This window comes from Caloenas nicobarica, chromosome 29 (assembly GCF_036013445.1).
Source record: "Caloenas nicobarica isolate bCalNic1 chromosome 29, bCalNic1.hap1, whole genome shotgun sequence".
Taxonomy (NCBI): Eukaryota; Metazoa; Chordata; class Aves; order Columbiformes; family Columbidae; genus Caloenas; species Caloenas nicobarica.
Genome location: NC_088273.1, coordinates 3,307,819 through 3,330,981, shown reverse-complemented (window position 1 = coordinate 3,330,981; position 23,163 = coordinate 3,307,819). Strand labels below are relative to the sequence as shown.

At 55.0% G+C, this 23,163-nt stretch overlaps 2 protein-coding genes and 1 long non-coding RNA gene across 3 annotated transcripts; 1 reads left to right on the top strand and 2 right to left on the bottom strand.

Moving 5' to 3' along the window:
* Positions 1 to 1,057: 1,057 nt before the first annotated feature.
* LOC135999621 (uncharacterized) lies at positions 1,058 to 1,569 on the bottom strand. Its single transcript, XR_010607696.1, has 3 exons — positions 1,495 to 1,569; positions 1,323 to 1,386; positions 1,058 to 1,155 (listed from the first exon to the last, which is right to left on the bottom strand). It is a non-coding gene; the product is annotated as an uncharacterized LOC135999621 (long non-coding RNA).
* Positions 1,570 to 4,922: 3,353 nt separating this feature from the next.
* LOC135999588 (putative nuclease HARBI1) lies at positions 4,923 to 7,334 on the bottom strand. The gene is made up of 2 exons (XM_065653151.1): positions 5,417 to 7,334; positions 4,923 to 5,324 (listed from the first exon to the last, which is right to left on the bottom strand). Exon 1 carries the CDS (start codon positions 7,331 to 7,333, stop codon positions 6,068 to 6,070), a length of 1,266 nt encoding a protein of 421 aa, XP_065509223.1. The 5' UTR covers position 7,334; the 3' UTR covers positions 4,923 to 5,324; positions 5,417 to 6,067.
* A 267-nt stretch (positions 7,335 to 7,601) lies between these two features.
* LOC135999727 (sperm-associated antigen 4 protein-like) lies at positions 7,602 to 19,877 on the top strand. The gene is made up of 15 exons (XM_065653283.1): positions 7,602 to 7,853; positions 9,842 to 10,509; positions 13,216 to 13,293; positions 13,428 to 13,637; positions 14,290 to 14,589; positions 16,583 to 16,689; positions 16,798 to 16,882; positions 17,505 to 17,676; positions 17,859 to 17,899; positions 18,152 to 18,248; positions 18,357 to 18,420; positions 18,588 to 18,700; positions 18,887 to 19,054; positions 19,405 to 19,494; positions 19,707 to 19,877. The coding sequence occupies exons 7-15, from the start codon at positions 16,800 to 16,802 to the stop codon at positions 19,836 to 19,838; spliced, it is 960 nt and encodes a 319-aa protein (XP_065509355.1). The 5' UTR covers positions 7,602 to 7,853; positions 9,842 to 10,509; positions 13,216 to 13,293; positions 13,428 to 13,637; positions 14,290 to 14,589; positions 16,583 to 16,689; positions 16,798 to 16,799; the 3' UTR covers positions 19,839 to 19,877.
* The last annotated feature ends 3,286 nt before the right edge of the window (positions 19,878 to 23,163 follow it).

Genomic DNA, 23,163 nt, shown 5'->3' with positions numbered 1-23,163 from the left:
TTTGACATAGGAAAAGGCTCTGCGAAGTGGCGCGTTCTGTGAAGAGGGAAAAGGAAACAGAGGCGTTAAGAGCAACAGTGCAGTCAATGGATCTGCCCCCGCCAGCCCCGCTCCTGCACAGGAACAAGCTCCCAAAAGTGCTGTGGGCCCCTGTGCCCAGCGAGAAAACGTTCACGCTCTTCCTGCTGCGGACTTGCAGGCAAACCTGCTTTGCTCCCTGGCATCTTTCCCCCGCATGTGGACCGTACCTTCAGAGGGAAGGTCTGGATGGGATCTTTCGCCACGTCATACATGAACATCCCAAGCAGAGTTTCCTCTTCTCCATCCGCATCCACTCCCTCGGGGGCAAAGCACAATGAGAGCAGCTCAGACTCATCCCAGCACTGAGGAGACGTACGTGCTGGATCAGCCCCGTCCCATTCCCAGCCTCTCCTGGGACTCCAGCACTCGTCTGGCACTGGTTGGGCTGGAGCTCAGTCTCCGCCTGAAGTTTTGGTGAAGAACCCTGAGGTGCTTTGGCCAGAATAAGTCTTGAGAGAGGAAATCTCTAGAGCCCTTGAAGTGTTGTGCCATGGCACGGCCGGGGTCAGGAGAGAGTGGGGAACAAACCTCAGAGGACGCACAAAGTCGCTGTCACGGCTTTGCCACAGGGCCAAATCCCAGGCAGAAGCGCCCAGCAGAGACTTACAAAGACGGCGACGTCTCTGGGGGCACTGGTGACAAACCCAGAGGGAGATGCTTCCTTGGAGATGTGCTGCACGGTGACGGTGCTCAGATGGACTCGTGCTGGCAACCTGATGACCACCTGGCCCTGACGCCCTTGGAAAGGCCAGCAGTTCCCTGGGGAAACATCCGGCTGCAATGGAAACAGCAGAGAAATGAAGCGTGAGAGACCGCTGAGGCCAACACAACTGCTCCTGGAGTTTGAAGCGCAGGCACCGGGGTGTCTGTGGGGTCTGCTGCAGCTCGGAAGTGCTCTGAGCTCAGTCACGAACTTCCCAGGAAGGCAAGACGCCAGCACTGAGGATTTCTGCTGCCATACCTGCAGAACAGCCTCAGGAGGGTTGGCAGGGTGAAACAGCCGTAAAACCATGCAGCTCCACTTCCCTTGGCAGCTGTAGGTCTGGGAAGTTCTCCGCATGTCAATGGTGGCACCTGGAAGGAAGGGAGGGCAGATAACTGCAAGAGGCCACAGACCAGGAGGACGCGGTGCTCAGATGCAACTTGTGAGGCCGCTGCCAGCTCCTCATTTTTCAGTCCTGTCCTCATTGCCGCTTTGGAGAGCAGCGCCGGGAGCACGGCTGGGCTGCTTGTGTCCATACCAGTGCTCTGCAGCGCCCAGTCAGACATCTCCACGGAGACTTCCGAAGCCACGTTGGATGCTACCTGGGTTGAGAAACAGCACGGTCAGCTGTCTGAGCCCACCAACAAACCCAAGGAGGATTTCTCGGCGGTTCGGCCCAGCCAAACCTCCTTCCCCAAGTGCACCCTCACCTTCCTCGCACTGCGGAGCTCCACCCTCAGCCGAGCCACCTCCTGCAGCAGGAGCCGCATCTTTTGGGTTTGTGCTGCCAACAAAGCCCGATAATTGCTGAAAGACCAGGAAAGCAGATCTCGTCAGAGAGTGGTCCATCCCCTCTGGAGAGCGCTGGAGCTCAGCAAGGTACAGACACGTGTGCTCGCCCGGCTTTGCGAGCGCTCCCCTCCTCACCAGGCTGAGCAAAGCAAAGGCCGGAGGGAAGGACAGGAGCCCCAGCTTTAGGAAAATGGGTGCAGGTAGCAGGAGTTGTTGGCTGAGGCTTCTGCACAGACCCAGTTCCAGCTCAGGAAACATCGCTTACCTCCGAGTCTGCCGTTCTGCCGCAGACCCACATGTCTGCTCCTGAAAGGGAAAAATTCCCCGTTAGAGTCTCCACTACCAGAGCTGCCAGGGCTCCCCAGGGGAGGCTTCCCCAGGAGACACGGCACAAGCTGCTCCTTCTTTGGATCACCCTGCACGGAGGCAGGAGAGCCCATGATTTCTCCAGCCGCCGTCAGCAGTGCTCCCTTGCAGGAGTCACCCACCTCCATCCATCCCTTTGTCTGTGTTGACCACCCTGGCATCGAGGTCACGCAGTAAATGCCAAGAGCCACCAGGAGCAACAAGAGGATGACTCGGAAGAACCTCATGTCCCTCAAGAAGCGCATCCTCCGCATGTCGATCGCAAACCACTTCTTTGTTGGGGCCATCTTGTGCCTGAAAAAGAGGGAGTCCAGGGGCTGCCAAGGAGCCAAGTCTCGAGCAAACCCCTTCACAGCTGGATTTGCGTTTTTAGGCTGAAAAGCTGCCGTTTGGGAAGCTTGCTGCTGACTGTGCCCAGGAGGAACATGATTTCTGTCCACACTGCTCAACACTACTGGCAGCTCTTGCCCAGAGGAAGAGCTGCAGGAGCACCTTCTGAAAGAGAAGGAAAATAATCCATAAAGAGCAAATGAAGACAACACTTGTCAGCAGCCTTGCGGTGTGGACCTCGCTCTCTCTCTTTGGCTGAGAAAGCAGGTGTGTTCTCACATAGAATCACAAAATAGTTTGGCTTGGAAGGGATCTTCAAAGCTCATTGAGTCCAACGTCCATGAGCATGAGCCATGAGCAGGGACATTTTCACCCTGATCAGGTTGCTCAGAGCCCTGTCCAGCCTGGCCTGGGATGTCTCCAGGGATGAGACATCTACCACCTCTCTGGGCAACCTGGGCCAGGCTCTCACCACTCTCGGGGGCAACAATGTCTGGGCTGGGGAACACGCCCTGCTCTGCCCTTTGCTTGCACCGGCCCTGGACATCCCCTTGCCCCTGTCCACAGCAAAACCTGTACTACGTACATGGTGAAGACGCACACGCTCAGCAGACGTGTCCACAGGGTGACCAGGGCACCTGCCCCATGGAAAGTGAGGCTGAACACCATCCCTGGGGAAAAAAAAAACACCAGAGAAAAATCAGGCCTGTCTCTTGAGGTCTCCTCTCCAGGAGCTCACGCCCAAGCACTTCACAGTGTGCAGCAGTGGCTGAACTTACATGCAATTTTTGTGGCCTTATTGCACCACTTTGCAGACCCCTGAGTGGCTGAGCCGGGACTTGACTTCCACAACCGTGTCACCAGCTCCAACCTCGTGCCGGGGCTCCTGCGGGAGGACAAAAGGAGATGCCGCTTGCCCACCAGCCCCACGCTGTGTGAGCCGAGGCCCTGGCCAGAGCTCGGCCTCGGGAAGCCTCGCAGGGGATGTCTCAGCTGCGGGGACAGAGGCAGCACAGCTGGACTGCTGCCAGGGGTCCCCCCTCTCCTTTCCCCGTCTCCTCAAGCTGGTCCATCCCACACTTGGCAGGATCTGGCAGGATCTCTCACAGGGTCTCTGGTGCAGAAGAGAAGAACCTGCTCCATCCTGGCCTCCCCACAAGCCCCTGCTGCACCCTGGCTTTTGGCCGGGACAGCGAGCTGGCCGTCCAGCCCAGAGCCCTCCCCACAGACCGGGGGATTCGCAAGCCACGGGGTCTTCTTCATAGAATCACAGAACCATTTTGCTTGGAAGAGACCCTCAAGATCATCGAGTCCAACTGCTACCCCAACCCCGTCACCACCTCATGTCCCTGAGAACCTCATCTCCATCTGTCCAACCCCTCCAGGGATGGTGACTCCACCACTGCCCTGGGCAGCCGGTTCCAATGCCCGACAGCCCTTGGGGAAGAAATTGTTCCCAAGATCCAACCTCAACCTCCCCTGGCGCAACTTGAGGCCGTTTTCTCTGGTCCTGGCACTTGTTCCTGGGGAGCAGAGCCAGAACCCCCCTGGCTCCAAGCTCCTTTCAGGCAGTTCAGAGATCAGGTCTCCCCTCAGCTCCTGTTCTCCAGGCTGAACCCCCCAGGTCCCTCAGCCGCTCCCATCCCACTTGTACTCCAGCCGCTTCCCCAGCTCCATTTCTCTCTCCAGAAGCCTCTGCCATCTTCCCACGTTGCTCCCCGCCCCACGGGCCGTGTCCGGCCACGTCCCAGCTCCCACCCCGACCCGCCGCCCCGGGCAGGAGCAGCCAACTTCTTACCCGCTCGTCTGGCAGCAGCTCGGTCCTGCTGCCTCCTCTGCCGGCTCTTGGTCGGCCTTGATCCCCGAGGAGCCTCTGGAGGCCCCTTGGCGTCTTTTCTGGGATGCCTTTCTCCTCGCCATGGCTGGCAAAGGTGGGCTCCCCAGTCGGCGCAGCCCTTGGCCCGTCCAGGCACCAACCGCTCCAGCAGCCCCAGAGCACCCACAGCACCAGCTGCCTGCCCAGGGCAACAGCCACACGGCAGCTGGGGGCTCCTTCCCCAGGCGGGAAGGCCACGCTGGCCAACTCTGACCTCACAGCGGCGGCTCTGACGTCACACTGGGGCTCCCCAGGGCTGAGCAGGGCGGGGACTCGCTGGGGCGACACGGCTGCCGCCTGCCGGGCACAAACGCACCCTCGGCAGAGGAGCCAGATGGAAAACGGGGACGTTCACGGGGGGAGGAACGCGGTTTCCAACAGCCCGCAGGGAAGGAGACAGGACGAGCGCAGGTTCTGAGCTGCAGACGGGCAAACTTGGGCCTCGTCCTGTGGCTTCGAGTCGGGGAGTTGGCGGAGGCATCGACCCCCCAGCCAAACCAGCAGCAGTTTGGTGCAGACTCCAGAAGAGGGAAAGGCCGGAGCTGCAGCCGGGCCCAGAACTCCCGTTGGGAAACCCCCGAGGAAGATTAACACACTGAAACGGTTAATTAAATGCTTCCTACATACAGCGAATCACCCAGAATGATAAGGTTGTGTGATTTTTAATATCCTCTTTGCTTCATGGTACTTAGTGAGCTGAATATGCTGAAATCTGAAGCTGTAAAATTCCGCTCGTATTCACCAGAACGGCTCCAGACTGCACTGACCATCTGTGAGATCAGGTCTGGTTCGCACTTTGCTGGGAAGAACGGAATCGACTGGGGAGAACATAACGACTTCAAGGCTAAAAGGAAGACATGACAGGGCCTGTTCTGCACTTCTCTGGGAAGAAAAGGATTTATTCAGACTGAACAGAACCTTCGAGGTGATGGACTAGAAACAATATTGGCAGTTTAGCAAAACAAAGGCCCATCCGAGATCAGTGAAAGATCCAAGAAGCAGCAAGAAGAGCCCAGACAGTCTCTGTTGGACAGACTCATGGTGTGAATGGGCTGGAATGATCTAAAAATCGCCGGTTTGTGTGCTTTAGCAACAGTCAGAACAAGCAGAGCTGTCGGGAGGGCCGCTCCAGAAACGGGAAACTCCCAGGGAAGCTCCGCAGGGCAGAGGAAGCGTCTGAGAGTTGGACGCAAGGATGGAAAGAAAGACGAATTCAGAGATAGGGCTGGTTATAGGAAAGCCAGAGCTCTCATCTAGTTGAGACTCACATGGAAGGACGAGCTGTCACGGCTTCAGGAGCAGTTCCAGAAATGAAGAGAAGCTGCAGCAGCACCAGGCCTTTGTGTCCCTCTGGCCGCCGTTTGGAGCCCTGAGGTGATTCTGGTGCCCCTGGGGCAATATGGGGCAGTTTCTGGCAGTTGTGGGGTGATGTGTGACAACATGTGAATGGGGAGGGGACGTGGAACTCAGCATCTGGGGCTGCCCCTCTGCCCATCCCCTTTTATAATGTTGATTTATTGAAATAAAAGCAACTTTAGGAAAAATAAAAAGCCCCAATTTTGGGGCAAGAGGGGAGGGAACCCCCCGCTGTGTGGCCAGGACCAACCTGGGGGTCACTGGCTCCAACTGAAGGGTGCAGGGGTCCAGGTGTGATCACCCCACCCCCCAGTTTTCAGGTGAAACCAGATGTTTCCAGAGTTCCTTTCCACACACAACTTTATTGCCATGACCCAACAGCCTTCCCAGACACCTGGGTCCCCTGATATGTGGGTCCCGGACTCCTGGGTCCCTCCAATATATGGGTCCTGGACTCCTGAGTCCCCCCAATATGTGGGTCCTGGACTCCTGAGTCCCCCCAGATGTGGGTCCGGGACTTCTGGGTCCCTCCAATGTGTTGGTCCGGATGCCTGGGTTCCCCCTCAGCCCTGCAGCGCAGCAGCCAGCGCCTCTCGGATGCGCCGTGCAGCCGCCCCCTCCTCTTCATTCCCTTCCCCCTTCTCCTCCTCGTTCTCCCCGTCCCGCTCCCCCTCCTCTGCGCCCTCCTCTGCCATGGGGCTCAGCCAGTGGCGGGGACAGGGCTCCCCACGGGCCTGGCACACATTGTGCAGCAGCATGCAGGCCGCCAGCAGCGTAGGCAGGAACCCCAGGTCCGTGTCATTGCGTTTCTGCAGGCACCGCCAGCGGCCCCGCAGCCTCCCCACCGCCCCTGCGGCTGCCGCCCGCGCCGCCACCGCCCCCGCGTTGAAGCGCCGGCGCCCCCGCCGCCCCCGCGCCTCCAACCCGCTGAACGGCCGCAGTAGCCAGGGCAGCAGCGGGTCCCCGGGGCGGCCCAGCAGGTACGCGGGAACTGTCACTCCGCCCAGCTGAGCGGGGGGCGCGGGGCAGAGCCCCCCACGCTGCGCCCTCCGGTACAGAGCCGAGCGCCGGAGGCTGAAACCTGGCGGCATCACCTCGATGTCCCAGAAACAGCCGCGGGCGTCGACGGCGGCCTGGAGCTCCACGGCGTGCCAGCCGCGCCCCGCGCTGTAGCTGGCGGCGTCCTCGGCGGGAGCGCGGATGGGGACGCGCAGCCGCGCCAGCACCCCCGCCAGCTGCGGCAGCGCGAACCCGCCCGCGGCGGCCGGCGGGGCGGCGAAGGCCGGGGCCAGGTTGGCCACGACGGCCTCGCAGACGTCGCGCAGGATCTTGCAGACGGTGGAGCGGGAGACGCCGAACTGCTGCTCCACCGCCCGGTACTCGGTGCAGGCGCCCAAGCGCCAGAGCGTCAGCGCCAGGCGCACCTCGGCCGGCACCGCGCGCCGCATGGACGTGTCGCGCCGCTCGATGGCCGCGCGCAGCCGCCCCACCAGGAAGTCGAAGGTGGCCGGGCCCAGGCGGAAGTTCTCCCGCCACTCCCCGCGGCTGAACGCCTTGGCCCGCACCGTCTCCCAGAACGCCGAGCTCCGCGTTTTGCTCCACAGCCGCCGCTCCCGCCCCGGGGCCGCCGCCGGGGCCCGGGCTGCGCCCAACCGCTCCCGCAGCCACAGCGAAGCGAAGAGGCGGCGGCTCCGCGCCTGAGCCCGGCGGTGGCGGGAGCTCCGGAGGCGTCGTGCGGCCTCTCGCAGCCGCCGCCCCCGCTGCAGCCGCAGGAACAAGAGGCCGCAAAGGGCGACGGCGCCGCGGGAAAGCGCGGCGGCCGCCGCCATCCTGGACCGGAAGCGGGGACGGGGCGGCCGCGCTGCGCAGGCGCGAAGGGCGGGGGAGCGCAGTGCGCAGGCGCGGAACCGTGCCTGCAGACACTGCGCGTGCGCGGCGCTCCGAGTGGGCTTCCGGCCGTACGGGGCACAGCCAATGGGCATCACGACACCGTCTCTAGGCCAATCGCGGCTCAGGGTGCATCCTGAGGGGCGGTGACACGCCGGCTGTGCGGCCAATGGCGGTGCGGGGGGCGTGGCCACGCAGCCGGCCCCGGGAGCGGCGGCCCCGCTATGGCGGCTCGTCCCGCCGCTGCCGCCCGAGCGCCGCTTCCCCGGGCGGTTCCTGCGGCTGCAGCGGCGGCGCGGGGAGTTGAGTCCGCCGGGTGCGGCCCCGCCGGGCGGTCGCCATGTTGCTGACGGGCGGCAGCGGGCGGGTCCCGGTGATCGCCGCCGCCCCGCCCGCAGTTCCGCGGTAAAAATCCTCCTCAGCAAAGCGCCGGGGCCGCGATCGCCGCCGGTTCCGTCCCGGGTGAGCGGCGGGGGGCTGGGGGTGGGCGGGTTTGGTTGTTCCGGAGGGTTGTGGGGGGGCACGGGGGGGCTCTGGGGGTGCAGGGAGGGCTATGGGGATTGGGGGGGGTTGCGGTGCAGCCGGGACCAGAGTTGGGGGCCCTGGGTCTCTTCGGGGAGGGGGGGGAGAAGACTCAGGACTCCCCTTCTGACCCTGCCCACCCCCCCCAAATACCGCTCCGGACCCCCATCCCCTCCGGGGATCCCCGCCTGCACGTCCCGATCGGTCCCCGCCCCCGCGACTCCCCCAAAATCCCCCTGATCCCCATATCCCCCTTTTTTACCCCAAAACAGCCCCCCATAAACCCCCCAATGTCCCCTTGACCCCGCCCCGGGATCCCCCGCCTGCACCGAGGCCTCTGGTGTATAAATCAAACGTGTAAAATTAAACATGACATTTGAATGTTAACTAAAAACCAAAAAAAATTTTGAAGTTTTATTGAGGTTTTTATTGAATTTTTATTTCATGGAAGGGAATGTTGTTGTAAATTTACTGGCATTAGCGTTTTACATTAAAAACATTTTTGTGTCTCAGAAGTGCTGCATATGACCTAAACAGTTTGATAAAGAACATTTCAAATTAAATTCACTTCCAATTAAATTCCTTGGGATTAAATGTCTGTCAGAGGTAGTGGTAATCTCTAGAGCCTTGTGCTTAAAACCCGCTTCATTGGTCCCGCTCCACATTAAAATTCTGTAATTAAACAGTTAAATATTCTGTAATTAAAAATTCTGTAATCTGAATTCCGTAATTTAAAAATTCTGTAATTAAACAGTTGAATAGCCAATATCACTCTGATCACAAGACTAAATCTCTTGATTTAGGCCTCAAATCGGTTTATTCCCACCAGTAATTAATATTTCTGTGCAAAATCCTTTCATTTCCCCACCCTGTGCTGGTGGGGAGGACCCAGAGAACCCGCCCAGAACCCCCTGGGTCGGGGGGGCAGGACTGGGGAGGGGCCACTTTTTCCCCCCAGCTACAAATATAGAGATAATTTGTACAAAAACTCCAAAGTGGGGGGGATGGCAACTCGGGGAGCCCCCAAAATACGACAGAGGGGTCCATATCACCCCATGCCCCCCATCACTTTTGGGGTGTCAGAGCCCCCCTGCACATGCAGCCGCCCCTCGGAGGTCCTGGGTGGGTTGTGAGGTCCCTGGGGGGTTGGGAGGGGGAAAGGGGTTATTGGAGGGGACCCTGGGTTTGGGGGGCTCCCAGGGGTTCTTGTGAGTGTCCCTGTGGGGCTGGGGGGTCTCGGTGGTTTCTGGGATCCCTGGGGGGGGGGGTCCCCTGTGATCCCGGGGTTTCTCTGAGAGAAAAAATAATTTGGAGGCTGGGAGGGAACTTTGTGAGAGGAAAAGTGAAACATCCCTTTTCCCTCCGTTTTACAAACCCCAGCTCAGCCCCACCTCGTTCTTGGAGGCTCAGTTCAGCAGAGCCTGAATCAATAAAATATAAAAATTGTTTTAAGTTTCTTCCTCATGTCCTGCCTGAATCTCCCCTCCTTTAGTTTAAAACCATCACCCCGTGTCCCGTCGCAACAGGCCCTGCTAAAAAGTCTGGGGATTACCTGGATCACGTCTTTGCTCAACAGGGGCCTCGCTTGTGGCCTCTGCTCTGTCTGAGGAAGAAGGGAGAAGGAAACAATTTCTTTTTTTTGTTCCAAAACAAATGTTTTAACTGGATGTTGGTGCATCTCGAGATGGGCCCTTGAGTCCTCTGCAGCTTCCAAATCATTCCAAAGTGACCCTTAAACAGTATTATTCCCTGAAAATAAAAGCTTCAGAACAAATATGAGGCCTTGGTACTGATTTTAAAAATGTTCTTTAAGCTTCAATGACTGTTTGCTGCTACCCTTATCTACAGCCATGCTGAATAAAGCGATAGTGAAACTGAAAGCTCAATGTATTCATGAGGTGTTAATGTTGACATCTCATTATTTGCAGTGTCTCCGAGAAAGCAAAAGTAACTCCAAACACTGATGCCGTCCCGGGTCTGGTGCAGGAGGAAGCTGTGGAAACCATCTTCATGCGACTCGTTGGCCGACGTCCCTTCCCGGCCGTTTTGCTGCAGATCACCAGACTATCGACACCTCTGGGCGTGATGGGAGCTGAGGGAAAACGGAAAGGGAAGGTTGGATCCTGTGGGAAATGGGGACAAGAATCAAGGACTGTGCTACTGCTGCTCCTCTTCATCACTCGTCGTGAGGAAGGTGCCTGAGGGAAAAGAGAGAACGGCCACCGACGTCCCCCAGTGCAAGGTAGACGATGGCTCCTGGGGCAAAGAGGTGATCTAGGGCACGTGGGAAGGAAAAGATCCCTGAAAACATGACGACAGCCCAAAGACACCACGTCCAGTGTGCAGCTTCCCCCGAGCTTCCTCCCAGCTGTGGTCAGTGGCTTCTCCTTTGTTATCAGTGCTTCCTGCCCCACTGATCGCCCAGCTCGCGTCAGATGAATGGAGAATGTGGTTGGGAAACACCAGGCAGGATGGAGCCACCGGGCAGGACAGGGCCAGCAGGCAGCTCGCTGCTTTCCTGGACATGCTGGCACAAACCCTCGAGAAGCCCCTGGATCACCATGCCGTGATGGTCACAGCCTCCTGATGCTTCTTGGTGAGCATCTCATCCCCCACTTTGCCCCCTCTCCTTGCTGCTCCTCCTCCCCTCGCTGCTCCTCCACTTGTTTCCCATACAGGTATCTTTTTTCCCCTCTTTTCTCATTTCTTCCCCTCTTCTTCTCCTTTCTTTCATCATTTCCCCTTCTTCTGCCTTATACCCCTCTCAAGTCTCTCTTTTGCTGCTGTCATCTCTTCTTTCTTCCTCTCTCCTTTCTGGTTTTTGATCTCATCTTCCCTCCTGTCTCCCCCTCCCCTTCCCTCTTCCTCTTCTTCTCCTCCTGTCCTATCAATTGCAAATCAATATTCTCAGGACATGAAGAAAAATTGGTCTGAAAACTCGTTGCCGTAGCGGTCTTAGAGATGTGCCCAACATGTGATCTTGATTGTGGCAAATGTCTCTGGCTGTTAAATATCACTGCCACCATTTTCTTTCCAGTGTAGATTCTTATGAAATCAGCTCTGGTTGGTTGTTCTGCTTTCTTTTTTGCGCTGGTTCCTGCCTTGAGAGTCAGGCTAGGGCTGGTTCATCCCAAACAAGGGGATGAAACAAGTTGATGATCTAAGGAAGATCCATCTCAGGTCAAAACTGCGCTCCAGGACTTTAAACGCTTGGGTCCGCCTCCTGCCTGCCTCTTGACTTTTCAGCATCATCAGTGGGGGTTGCAAAGAAGGGACGTGCACCTGCACGTGTTGTTGTCCTGTGTTCATCCCACCCTGTTCCCAAGGACCCGACATTCAAATGCTCGACATGAGGGAGCCACTTGTCAGCAGAAAACCGCTGATGTGATCTGCTGCCTTGCACGTGGAACAGCAAGACCCACATCACCCAACGGCATCTGTCACCTCTCGGGTCCAGCTGAGACCTTATCCTGGGTTTCCACATAGAGTCACAGTTTGGGTTGAAGGGCCCTTCCCAGCTCCCCCAGTGCCCCCCCTGCCATGAGCAGGGACATCTGCACCAGCTCAGGTTGCTCAGAGCCCCGACCAGCCTGGCCTGGGATGTCTCCAGGGGTGGGGCATCCACCACCTCTCTGGCCAACCTGGGCCAAACTCTCACCACCCTCAGGGGCAACAATTTCTTCTTTATATCTTGTGTTAATCTCCTCTCTTTTACTTCTAACCATCACGCTTGTCCTATCGCAAGAGGCCCTGCTCTAAAGTCTGTCCCCATCTTGTTTACAGGTTCCTTTTAGGCCACAATAAGGTCTCCCCGGAGGCTTCTCTTCTCACAGAACTCCAGCTTGGTTGTGGTTGAAGGGACCTCTGGAGATCATCCGGTCCAACCCCCTTGCTAACGCAGGGTCACCAGAGCAGATCGCACAGGGTCGGTCCAGGGGGTTTGAATGTCTCCAGAGAAGGAGACTCCACACCTGCTCTGGGCAGCCTGCTCCAGGCTTTGGCACCTCACAGCAAAGAAGTTTCTCCTCATGTTCAGATGGACCCTCCTGTGTCAGTCTGTGCCCATTGTCCCTCACCCTGGCGTTGGGCACCACTGAACAGAGTCTGGTCCATCCTCTGACACCCACCCTGAGATATTGATCCCATTGATCAGATCCCTCTCAGCTTCTCTTCTCCAGCTAAACAGCCCCAGCTCTCTCAGTCTCTCCTCATCAGAAAGATGCTCCAGACCCCTCTGCATCTTTGTGTCCTTCCACTGGACTTTCTCCAGTAATTCCTTGTCCTTCTTAAACTGGGGAGCCCAGAACTGGGGAACCAGTAACTCCAGATGCGGCCTCACCCGGGCAGAGCAGAGGGGGAGGATTCACCTCCCTCGACCTGCTGCTCACACTCTTCTTAATACCCCCCAGGTACCATTGGCCTCTTGGCCACAAGGACACGTTGGTGACTTGTGGCCAACCTGTTGTCAACCAGAGCTCCCAAGTCCTTCTCCGCAGAGCTGCTTTCCAGCAGGTCCACCCCAGCGTGTACTGGTACTGGACCCCTTCTGTCCCAGGAGATATTCCATGCCCCGTAACATCGTGCTCATCAGCAAAAAGGGAGGGAAGTGGGGTTGGGGGACAGCCATCGCTTGGGGTCTGCTGGATCTCCCTGTGCTTGTGGGAGCCCGTGAGTCTTTGCATCGCGTGTTCCGGTTTTTTCTCTCTTCCTCTTTCAGTTACTTGTCTCACTTTTTTTTTTTAATCTTAGCCCATGAGTTTTCTTACTTTTGCTTGTCATATTCTTTATTCCCGTCCTACTGAGGGGTGTGTGGGGCTGGTCTGCCAGCCAAGGCTGCCCCACCACAGCTACCCAGGCCCTCACATCTCGAGTCCCAGCAACAGCCCACCTCAAGCTGGCCAGAAACCCCAAAGTTTCCTTTCTCCTGCAGCGCCATTTCTTTAAGTTTCAAGATACCATTTCCCACTGTCGATATCAATCAATGGCTTGGCGATCAGCAAATCACTTCTGACGGAAGAAGTAATCTCATGCAACACATGTCACGTGTAACTGAAAGATAAGTTCAGGTTGGTAGATTTATTTTTTTTTTCCCCTGTGTGGCCTCACTGGCTTGTGAAATTGTTTTTAATTTTTCTTCATAATCCATCTTGGCTTTCCACGCCGCGGTGGCACAAAAAGGAACCACGACCTGTGTGAATCTGTGACGTTGTGGAGGGGCTGCCCCCTGGAACGGCGGCCACAAGGGACAGGACTCCATTGTGTAGTGGCTGCGTCGGTGATTTCTTTTCTCTCCCTTTTGCAGCCTCCTTGCTCTCGTTGTCTCAACACTGACCTCTCCCAGCTTTCCTCCAGCTGCTGCCGTTGGCCATGTCCTCTGTGGGTAAGTGCAGCTCGGCCCCTCCCAAGATGCTCTCTAGTTGAGTTGGGGTTTCTAAAATGGAAGGAAAAGGGATGTCTCACTTTTCCTCACGCAAAGTTCCCTCCCAACCTCCAAATCCTTTTTTTCTTCACCAGACCCCCTTTTATCCCGTACACTCTCCACAGACCCCAGTTACCATTTTTGTTACGAAGGGGAACATCTCACTTCTCTGTGCATGGCCGAGATGATGTGGAAAATTGGCAGATTTTGGTTCTTCAATCAAACTGGAGAGCAAATCGACCTGTGAGCACCATACCCCCGACCGACTGCCTGGCTGCAGCTCACAGCTACAAAAGCGTCCACTGGTGAGTACTCATACATGTACTTCATGGAGGACTCTGGACAAGAAATCCCTTCCAAGCGGAGCTTTCCTCTCGCTGTTCAGGTTCAGGGTACGTTGGTCTTGTCTTACGGCTCGGCTGCCATCAGAGCTGGCGCCACGAGCCTCCCTGAGAGCGTCATCTTGGCCTTGTCCTTGGGTTGCCAGTGTACAGATGAAGCTGCTTTGGCTTCTCACAAGCTTTTATGCTCCTGGATTTCTCTCAGAAAGCAGGAAGTTGTTGGCCTGACAGCTGTGTCAGCTCCAGGAAAGCTTCCAGCAGAGTTTGGGTTGTATTACTTGCCTTCTTACTTTGGGAATCTGAAAATATTTATTTTCTGCACTTCAGTGAATGGAAAGAAACTGTGGAAGCTGCGCTGAGCTCTGAGATCCAGGGGCCTTTTTTCCTCTGCCCTTGGGCAGAGAAAAGAGAGATGCAAATGACCCCCAGACCCTGTTTCGTTGTTCAAGGCTCCATATTTGCCTCAATAATAATCAGAAAAAGAGTAAACTGATTTTCTAGGCTGAGTGATGACACTGGATTTGTGCACTGTCAATGCACAGCCAATTGTTTGGGTTCTGTGTTGCATTATGTTGGTTTGTTGTGTTGTTTTGGTTTTTTTTCGTTTGTTTTCCAGCTGCTCCCGTGGCCCCAACTTTTTCCCTGGATCTTCAGCAGCAGGTTTATAGAACTGGGAACTATGTCAAGCTCCTCTGCTCCATCCCCTCGTCTCCAGATTATGGCAGAGAAGTCCAGAACTACACTGACTTCAGCCTTGCAGTCTCCATCCCAGTGTCGAATGTGAAAAACTACAACTACGATCTCCGTCTGACGGGAGAGGAGCTCACGGGCTCTTACAGTTGTGCCTGTTTTTTGTATAGATCTGCACGTCCTGTTCGCTCAGAGAGAAGCCACTGGATCTCTGTGACTGTGAAACGTGAGTGTTCAAACCCTTCCTCACTGGAGCATCTGGTAACTACTGCCTCATCTTTAGTTAATTAATTCCCCATGCGCTTGTCTATGGATTCATCCCTGAGTCTCATCTCCATCCCTTCCTGTCCTATCACTATGATTCAGTCCAATATTTGAGTCTGGGCTCTTCTTGCTTCTCGTTGGATCTTTTTTCACTGATCTCCGATGAGCCTTTGTTTTGTTAAACTGCCGATATTGTTTCTAGTCCATCACCTTGAAGGGGTTTAGTCTGAATAAATCCTTTTCTTCCCAGAGAAATGCAGAACAGGCCCTGTCATGTCTTCCTTTTAGCCTTGAAGTCGTTATTTTCTCCCCAGTCGATTCCGTTCTTCCCAGCAAAGTGCGAACCAGACCTGATCTCACAGATGGTCAGTGCAGTCTGGAGCCATTTAGGTAAATACAAATTTTACAGCTTCAGATTTCGGCATATTCAGCTCACTAAGTACCACGAAGCAAAGAGGATATTAAAAATCACACAGCCTTATCATACTGGGTGATTCGTTCTATCTATGATGCATTTAATTAAGCTAAGTGATTGATGTAAAACTTAAATTGGGCTCATCCACTGACCCATGAGCAGTAAAACCATCGCTGCACAGGCAGCTTGCTCAGCAGAGAGCTCCCAGCAGCTCCCCAGGCTGTCATAGTGATGGAATCAAGTGGCTGTTTTGTAGCCCAGTGGCAGACGGTGGGAAAGGTCTGCAGGAGGCTCCGTGCACCCACTTCTTGTCACGGTTCAGTGTGTTGTTCTGCATCCTCAGGGGTTTCCCAACGGGAGTTCTGGGCCCGGCTGCAGCTCCGGCCTTTCCCTCTTCTGGAGCCTGCACCAAACTGCTGCTGGTTTGGCTGGGGGGTCGATGCCTCCGCCAACTCCCCGACTCGAAGCCACAGGACGAGGCCCAAGTTTGCCCGTCTGCAGCTCAGAACCTGCGCTCGTCCCGTCTCCTTCCCTGCGGGCTGTTGGAAACCGCGTTCCTCCCCCCGTGAACGTCCCCGTTTTCCATCTGGCTCCTCTGCCGAGGGTGCGTTTGTGCCCGGGCAGGTGGCAGCCGTGTCGCCCCAGCGAGTCCCCACCCTGCTCAGCCCTGGGGAGCCCCAGTGTGACGTCAGAGCCGCCACTGTGAGGTCAGAGTTGGCCAGCGTGGCCTTCCCGCCTGGGGAAGGAGCCCCCAGCTGCCGTGTGGCTGTTGCCCTGGGCAGGCAGCTTGTGCTGTGGGTGCTCTGGGGCTGCTGGAGCGGTTGGTGCCTGGACGGGCCAAGGGCTGCGCTGACTGGGGAGCCCACCTTTGCCAGCCATGGCGAGGAGAAAGGCATCCCAGAAAAGACGCCAAGGGGCCTCCAGAGGCTCCTCGGGGATCAAGGCCGACCAAGAGCCGGCAGAGGAGGCAGCAGGACCGAGCTGCTGCCAGACGAGCGGGTAAGAAGTTGGCTGCTCCTGCCCGGGGCGGCGGGTCGGGGTGGGAGCTGGGACGTGGCCGGACACGGCCCGTGGGGCGGGGAGCAACGTGGGAAGATGGCAGAGGCTTCTGGAGAGAGAAATGGAGCTGGGGAAGGGGCCGGAGTACAAGTGGGATGGGAGCGGCTGAGGGACCTGGGGGGTTCAGCCTGGAGAACAGGAGCTGAGGGGAGACCTGATCTCTGAACTGCCTGAAAGGAGCTTGGAGCCAGGGGGGTTCTGGCTCTGCTCCCCAGGAACAAGTGCCAGGACGAGAGAAAACGGCCTCAAGTTGCACCAGGGGAGGTTGAGGTTGGATCTGGGGAACAATTTCTTCCGCAAAGGGCTGTCGGGCATTGGAACCGGCTGCCCAGGGCAGTGCTGGAGTCACCATCCCTCTGCCTCTGTCCCCGCAGCTGAGACATCCCCTGCGAGGCTTCCCGAGGCCGAGCTCTGGCCAGGGCCTCGGCTCACACAGCGTGGGGCTGGTGGGCAAGCGGCATCTCCTTTTGTCCTCCCGCAGGAGCCCCGGCACGAGGTTGGAGCTGGTGACACGGTTGTGGAAGTCAAGTCCCGGCTCAGCCACTCAGGGGTCTGCAAAGTGGTGCAATAAGGCCACAAAAATTGCATGTAAGTTCAGCCACTGCTGCTCGCTGTGAAGTGCTTGGGCGTGAGCTCCTGGAGAGGAGACCTCAAGAGACAGGCCTGATTTTTCTCTGGTGTTTTTTTTTTCCCCAGGGATGGTGTTCAGCCTCACTTTCCATGGGGCAGGTGCCCTGGTCACCCTGTGGACACGTCTGCTGAGCATGTGCATCTTCACCATGTACGTAGTACAGGTTTTGCTGTGGACAGGGGCAAGGGGATGTCCAGGGCCGGTGCAAGCAAAGGGCAGAGCAGGGCGTGTTCCCCAGCCCAGACATTGTTGCCCCCGAGAGTGGTGAGAGCCTGGCCCAGGTTGCCCAGAGAGGTGGTAGATGTCTCATCCCTGGAGACATCCCAGGCCAGGCTGGACAGGGCTCTGAGCAACCTGATCAGGGTGAAAATGTCCCTGCTCATGGCTCATGCTCATGGACGTTGGACTCAATGAGCTTTGAAGATCCCTTCCAAGCCAAACTATTTTGTGATTCTATGTGAGAACACACCTGCTTTCCTAGCCAAAGAGAGAGAGCGAGGTCCACACCACAAGGCTGCTGACAAGTGTTGTCTTCATTTGCTCTTTATGGATTATTTTCCTTCTCTTTCAGAAGGTGCTCCTGCAGCTCTTCCTCTGGGCAGGAGCTGCCAGTAGTGTTGAGCAGTGTGGACAGAAATCATGTTCCTCCTGGGCACAGTCAGCAGCAAGCTTCCCAAACGGCAGCTTTTCAGCCTAAAAACGCAAATCCAGCTGTGAAGGGGTTTGCTCGAGACTTGGCTCCTTGGCAGCCCCTGGACTCCCTCTTTTTCAGGCACAAGATGGCCCCAACAAAGAAGCGGTTTGCGATGGACATGCGGAGGATGCGCTTCTTGAGGGACATGAGGTTTTTCCGAGTCATCCTCTTGTTGCTCCTGGTGGCTCTTGGCATTTACTGCGTGACCTCGATGCCAGGGTGGTCAACACGGACAAAGGGATGGATGGAGGTGGGTGACTCCTGCAAGGGAGCGCTGCTGACAGCGGCTGGAGAAATCATGGGCTCTCCTGCCTCCGTGCAGGGTGACCCAAAGAAGGAGCAGCTTGTGCCGTGTCTCCTGGGGAAGCCTCCCCTGGGGAGCCCTGGCAGCTCTGGTAGTGGAGACTCTAACGGGGAATTTTTCCCTTTCAGGAGCAGACATGTGGGTCTGCGGCAGAACGGCAGACTCGGAGGTAAGAGATGTTTCCTGAGCTGGAACTGGGTCTGTGCAGAAGCCTGAGCCAACAACTCCTGCTACCTGCACCCATTTTCCTAAAGCTGGGGCTCCTGTCCTTCCCTCCGGCCTTCGCTTTGCTCAGCCTGGTGAGGAGGGGAGCGCTCGCAAAGCCGGGCGAGCACACGTGTCTGTGCTCCTTGCTGAGCTCCAGCGCTCCCCAGAGGGGATGGACCACTCTCTGACGAGATCTGCTTTCCTGGTCCTTCAGCAATTATCGGGCTTTGTTGGCGGCACAAACCCAAAAGATGCGGCTCCTGCTGCAGGAGGTGGCTCGGCTGAGGGTGGAGCTCCGCAGCGCGAGGAAGGTGAGGGTGCACTTGGGGAAGGAGGTTTGGCTGGGCCGAACCGCCGAGAAAGCCTCCTTGGGCTTGTTGGTGGGCTCGGACGGCTGACCGTGCTGTTTCTCAACCCAGGCAGCATCCAACGTGGCTTCGGAAGTCTCCGTGGAGATGTCTGACTGGGCGCTGCAGAGCACTGGTATGGACACAAGCAGCCCAGCCGTGCTCCCGGCGCTGCTCTCCAAAGCGGCAATGAGGACAGGACTGAAAAATGAGGAGCTGGCAGCGGCCTCACGAGTTGCGTCTGAGCACCGCGTCCTCCTGGTCTGTGGCCTCTTGCAGTCATCTGCCCTCCCTTCCTTCCAGGTGCCACCATTGACATGCGGAGAACTTCCCAGACCTACAGCTGCCAAGGGAAGTGGAGCTGCATGGTTTTACGGCTGTTTCACCCTGCCAACCCTCCTGAGGCTGTTCTGCAGGTATGGCATCAGAAATCCTCAGTGCTGGCATCTTGCCTTCCTGGGAAGTTCGTGACTGAGCTCAGAGCACTTCCGAGCTGCAGCAGACCCCACAGACACCCCGGTGCCTGCGCTTCAAACTCCAGGAGCAGTTGTGTTGGCCTCAGCGGTCTCTCACGCTTCATTTCTCTGCTGTTTCCATTGCAGCCGGATGTTTCCCCAGGGAACTGCTGGCCTTTCCAAGGGCGTCAGGGCCAGGTGGTCATCAGGTTGCCAGCACGAGTCCATCTGAGCACCGTCACCGTGCAGCACATCTCCAAGGAAGCCTCTCCCTCTGGGTTTGTCACCAGCGCCCCCAGAGACGTCGCCGTCTTTGTAAGTCTCTGCTGGGTGCTTCTGCCTGGGATTTGGCCCTGTGGCAAAGCCGTGACAGCGACTTTGTGCGTCCTCTGAGGTTTGTTCCCCACTCTCTCCTGAGCCCGGCCGTGCCATGGCACAACACTTCAAGGGCTCTAGAGATTTCCTCTCTCAAGACTTATTCTGGCCAAAGCACCTCAGGGTTCTTCACCAAAACTTCAGGTGGAGACTGAGCTCCAGCCCAACCAGTGCCAGATGAGTGCTGGAGTCCCAGGAGAGGCTGGGAATGGGACGGGGCTGATCCAGCACGTACGTCTCCTCAGTGCTGGGATGAGTCTGAGCTGCTCTCCTTGTGCTTTGCCCCCAAGGGAGTGGATGCGGATGGAGAAGAGGAAACTCTGCTTGGGACGTTCATGTATGACGTGGCGAAAGATCCCATCCAGACCTTCCCTCTGAAGGTATGGTCCACATGCGGGGGAAAGATGCCAGGGAGCAAAGCAGGTTTGCCTGCAAGTCCGCAGCAGGAAGAGCGTGAACGTTTTCTCGCTGGGCACAGGGGCCCACAGCACTTTTGGGAGCTTGTTCCTGTGCAGAAGCGGGGCTGGCGGGGGCAGATCCATTGACTGCACTGTTGCTCTTAACGCCTCTGTTTCCTTTTCCCTCTTCACAGAACGCGCCACTTCGCAGAGCCTTTTCCTATGTCAAATTTTTTGTGAAGAGCAACTGGGGAAACCCGATGTACACCTGCATTTATCGAGTGCAGGTTCACGGGAAGATGGCAAAACCAGAAAGCCTCGGTTGAAACCAGAGAAGAAACAAAGGCAAAAAAATAAAAAATGATGTGTCAGTTCAGATCGGTGTAGAGGATTTGCAAATCCGATTCCTCACCCCATGAACGTTCCTGTTCTTGATCTGGCTAATCCGTGTCAGAGGTTCGTTTGTGTCAGATTGATTAGTGTCGACGTGGAATTTTGAAGTGTTTCTCCACTTGTTATTCTGCCCTCCCCTCGGCACTGGCATTCCAGGGCTGGGCAGGGTTGGAACTCCGTGCTCCTGGCAGCTCTAACAGCGTGTAGGATGGGCAGGGGGTCGGGCAGCTCGCTGATGGGCAAGAGTGTTTCCTGGGGGTTGCTGGAGGATTCCAAGGGGCTCCTGAGAGACGGGGCCGGTGAGTGGGCATCCCAGGATGCAGTTGGGGTTCTGCCATTTCATACCATTTAAACCAGCACAATGGGCTAAAGACAGAAGGGGGGAATTACAGAATGGTGTCGCGGTTGAGACGGAGAAACGACATAAACCAAGTTCTTCCAGGATGAAAGTAGTAGATGCTATTTATTGCCACAAGTGCATTTCTATACAGTTTTACCAATTCATATGTCTCTTCACTATTGGTTACAAGTTACAGCAGTAACATCTCATTGGCTGATTTTGCTATCATCAATGTTACTCTTCTACTCCCTTCTCTCTCACGGGTACACCTTGATACCTCCGGATACTCCTTTACTCCCATCTTTCTCACGGATAGGCCTTAATATCTTCAAGGCTGATCTCTGTTCCCATGCCCTCCGTCAGGGAATCCACGGACCCACCGTAGTTCCCCACAATTCCCTCTTTTTGTTTTTGTGCTAAAAAATTGCCTTCATTGTCTGCTGCAGGGCCCTTTGCAGCAGAGAAATCATGCATGGCAACATTAGTAACACAATCACAACAATCATCAAAACAATCAGTCATGTTCGCTACTGATAACTACCACCCTGAGAGCCCCCAACCACTAAATTTATTTAACCAATCCCATCCATCACCAACTTGCAACTTTTGTACTCCCTCTTTCAGTACTTGTATACTTTTACGAATTGATTCAAATGATCTGACAAGGTCATATGGCACATACCGTCAAAATCTTCACATCCGTGTCCTTGAGCTAACAACAAAAAGTCTATTGCAGCTCTTTTCTGCAGTGCAGCATGTCTTACAGAATCTACATCTAACAAAAGCCCACTTAAAGCCTTAGAAGTTCTGTTAGTTTGCTTAGCTAGCCAGCATCTTAATTTTTCTAAAGTATTTAAAGCTTGAGCTGTGCCAACACCAGGTACAAGAGATCCTAAAACTCTTAACCCCGATCCCCAAAAATCTACACTACCATCACATTTTGACTCATATATATGCAAAAAGCATTTTTCCTGTCTTACTCTTCTGTGATCTATCGTTATAGATACATTGGGTGTTAAGAGAGTTAATTGTCTCAAACTACACAGTCATCCAACAGCGTTAGAAGGAATTCCTGGCCAGGCTCTGTCTCCACAGATCAAGAATGCACTATACGGGAGTTTTCGGGGTCGCTGTCCCATATTATCAACGGCACCCCTTGGATTCCTCCGCAAGGCATCACACCATTGAGTTTCATTTCTATAGTCACCAAGGGTAGCACGAACATTTTGCAGTTTTATCCATTCGTGCTCTTATATATTGTTCTGACACTGCTCACAAAGCAGCTGGATACAAGCGTCCCTGGGCATAGATCCCAGCAATTCCAGATCCTGTGGTTCAATATCTGCTTCCGGGAGGCAATTAATCCAAAGTGCCATGTTGGTATTATTACAGTTCGTTGCGATGCCTCTGCACCGACCACTATTTTGAAACAGTCGTGTGATGCTGCTGTAGTTGTCAAGGGGGATGCCAACCAAGCAGGTGTGGAATGGGCTTTCCAGAGATGCCGTAGCTAGGCGTATAGAGTCCTGGCCAGTCGTGTTGGCTAAAGTAATCCACATGTTAGTCTTTGTCTGTGCAGGCATCCAAAACGCAGCAGCTGCAGCAGTCATTGTCAGGAAGATAACACAGGTTTCACATTTCACGCTGGCAACCATTGCAGCCCTTGATCTGTAAAGACACAAGCATAGTCTCTCCCCCAGGTTACCAATTGATGTGGCCTTTTCCATTGACCATTAACTAGTGATTTGAACGTAACTAATGTAGGTTCTTTCTGATTTAGCATGTTTTTGGGTCATACTTGTAAGGTGTTTCATCACAGGGGGAATTTGGGCTGCACCACTTAGATATAAGTGATTCATCACATACAACGCTTTTGACAACCAGTTTTGTGGTGTTTCCCCTACTTCTCCCCCTTTTTGTTTAAAAAAAAAATTCAGAATCAGATGCGTGCATTGGACCTTGACTACGTACTCAGAATCACAAATCAAATTTAGAGGTTCCTCCTTAAAAAGCTTTAAGTGACATAAAGCTGTGCCAAGTTCTACTAATTGTGTTGAACCTTCAATAATTTTTACAGAATGATGCCAATTGTTATCTTCACGTGAGACCGCTACAGCTTTATGAGACTTCCCTGAACCATCAACAAAAACTGTGCAAGCATATGGGATCAGACCAAACACAAGTATAGTCTGTGACCTGATGTGAAAGACTTGCAGGTTCTGCAGCAGTTTACATTCAGGCATGCCAAAAGCTATACTGTTAAGAAAATCAGCTAGTGCAATTTACAAGGACATAGATTGCAAATAAAAAAAAATCAAAATTAGATTTCACAAATGGCACATATAGGACAAAAGGATCATGGCCTATTAAGACTTGAATTCATTCCCTGCATTTCTTGATCAGAGTAACAATCTGTATATCAGTCTGTTAGCATTCTCGTCATACTGTCCCACAATAGCCACAGGTCGTTTCTGTCTTGTAGCTATAAATAGACAAATCTGCAAGTCCCATCGAATGCAGTCAGCCTGTAAGGTTGTCATAAATTCATTCATCAAAGTCTCGAACTCCATTTTGGCTGTCATATTTACTGGATATCATTTTCCCTTACCGCATCGAAGTCCTGTTTCAGTTCTATCAACGTAGTGTTGGCTTTACTGAAACATTGGCTGCCAATACTAATGGAAATACAGCATTCGAAATTTCCGTGGAGATTTCTCACTTGTAGCAAGCAGATCTGCACCATCCAAGCAGCTTCTTGGAGGACATGCAACTAAACAGAATTCTCAGCAAACATTATTTGAGCTTACGATTTACTTAACAAATCTTGACCTGAGAGAGGTATAGGCCTTTCTGGCAAATACGAGAATTCAGTTATTAAAACTTTGTTTGAAATTTGGCATTCCATTGGTTTCAAAAAA

What these genes read in the sequence shown, in the direction of transcription:
- LOC135999588 (XM_065653151.1), bottom strand. Translation starts at nt 7,333, where the DNA reads ATGGCGGCGGCCGCCGCGCTTTCCCGCGGCGCCGTCGCCCTTTGCGGC.
- LOC135999727 (XM_065653283.1), top strand. Translation starts at nt 16,800, where the DNA reads ATGGTGTTCAGCCTCACTTTCCATGGGGCAGGTGCCCTGGTCACCCTG. An exon ending in AGCTCCGCAGCGCGAGGAAG is followed by an intron (nt 18,249 to 18,356) that starts GTGAGGGTGCAC and finishes TTCTCAACCCAG; the next exon opens with GCAGCATCCAACGTGGCTTC. An exon ending in CTCCTGAGGCTGTTCTGCAG is followed by an intron (nt 18,701 to 18,886) that starts GTATGGCATCAG and finishes TTTCCATTGCAG; the next exon opens with CCGGATGTTTCCCCAGGGAA.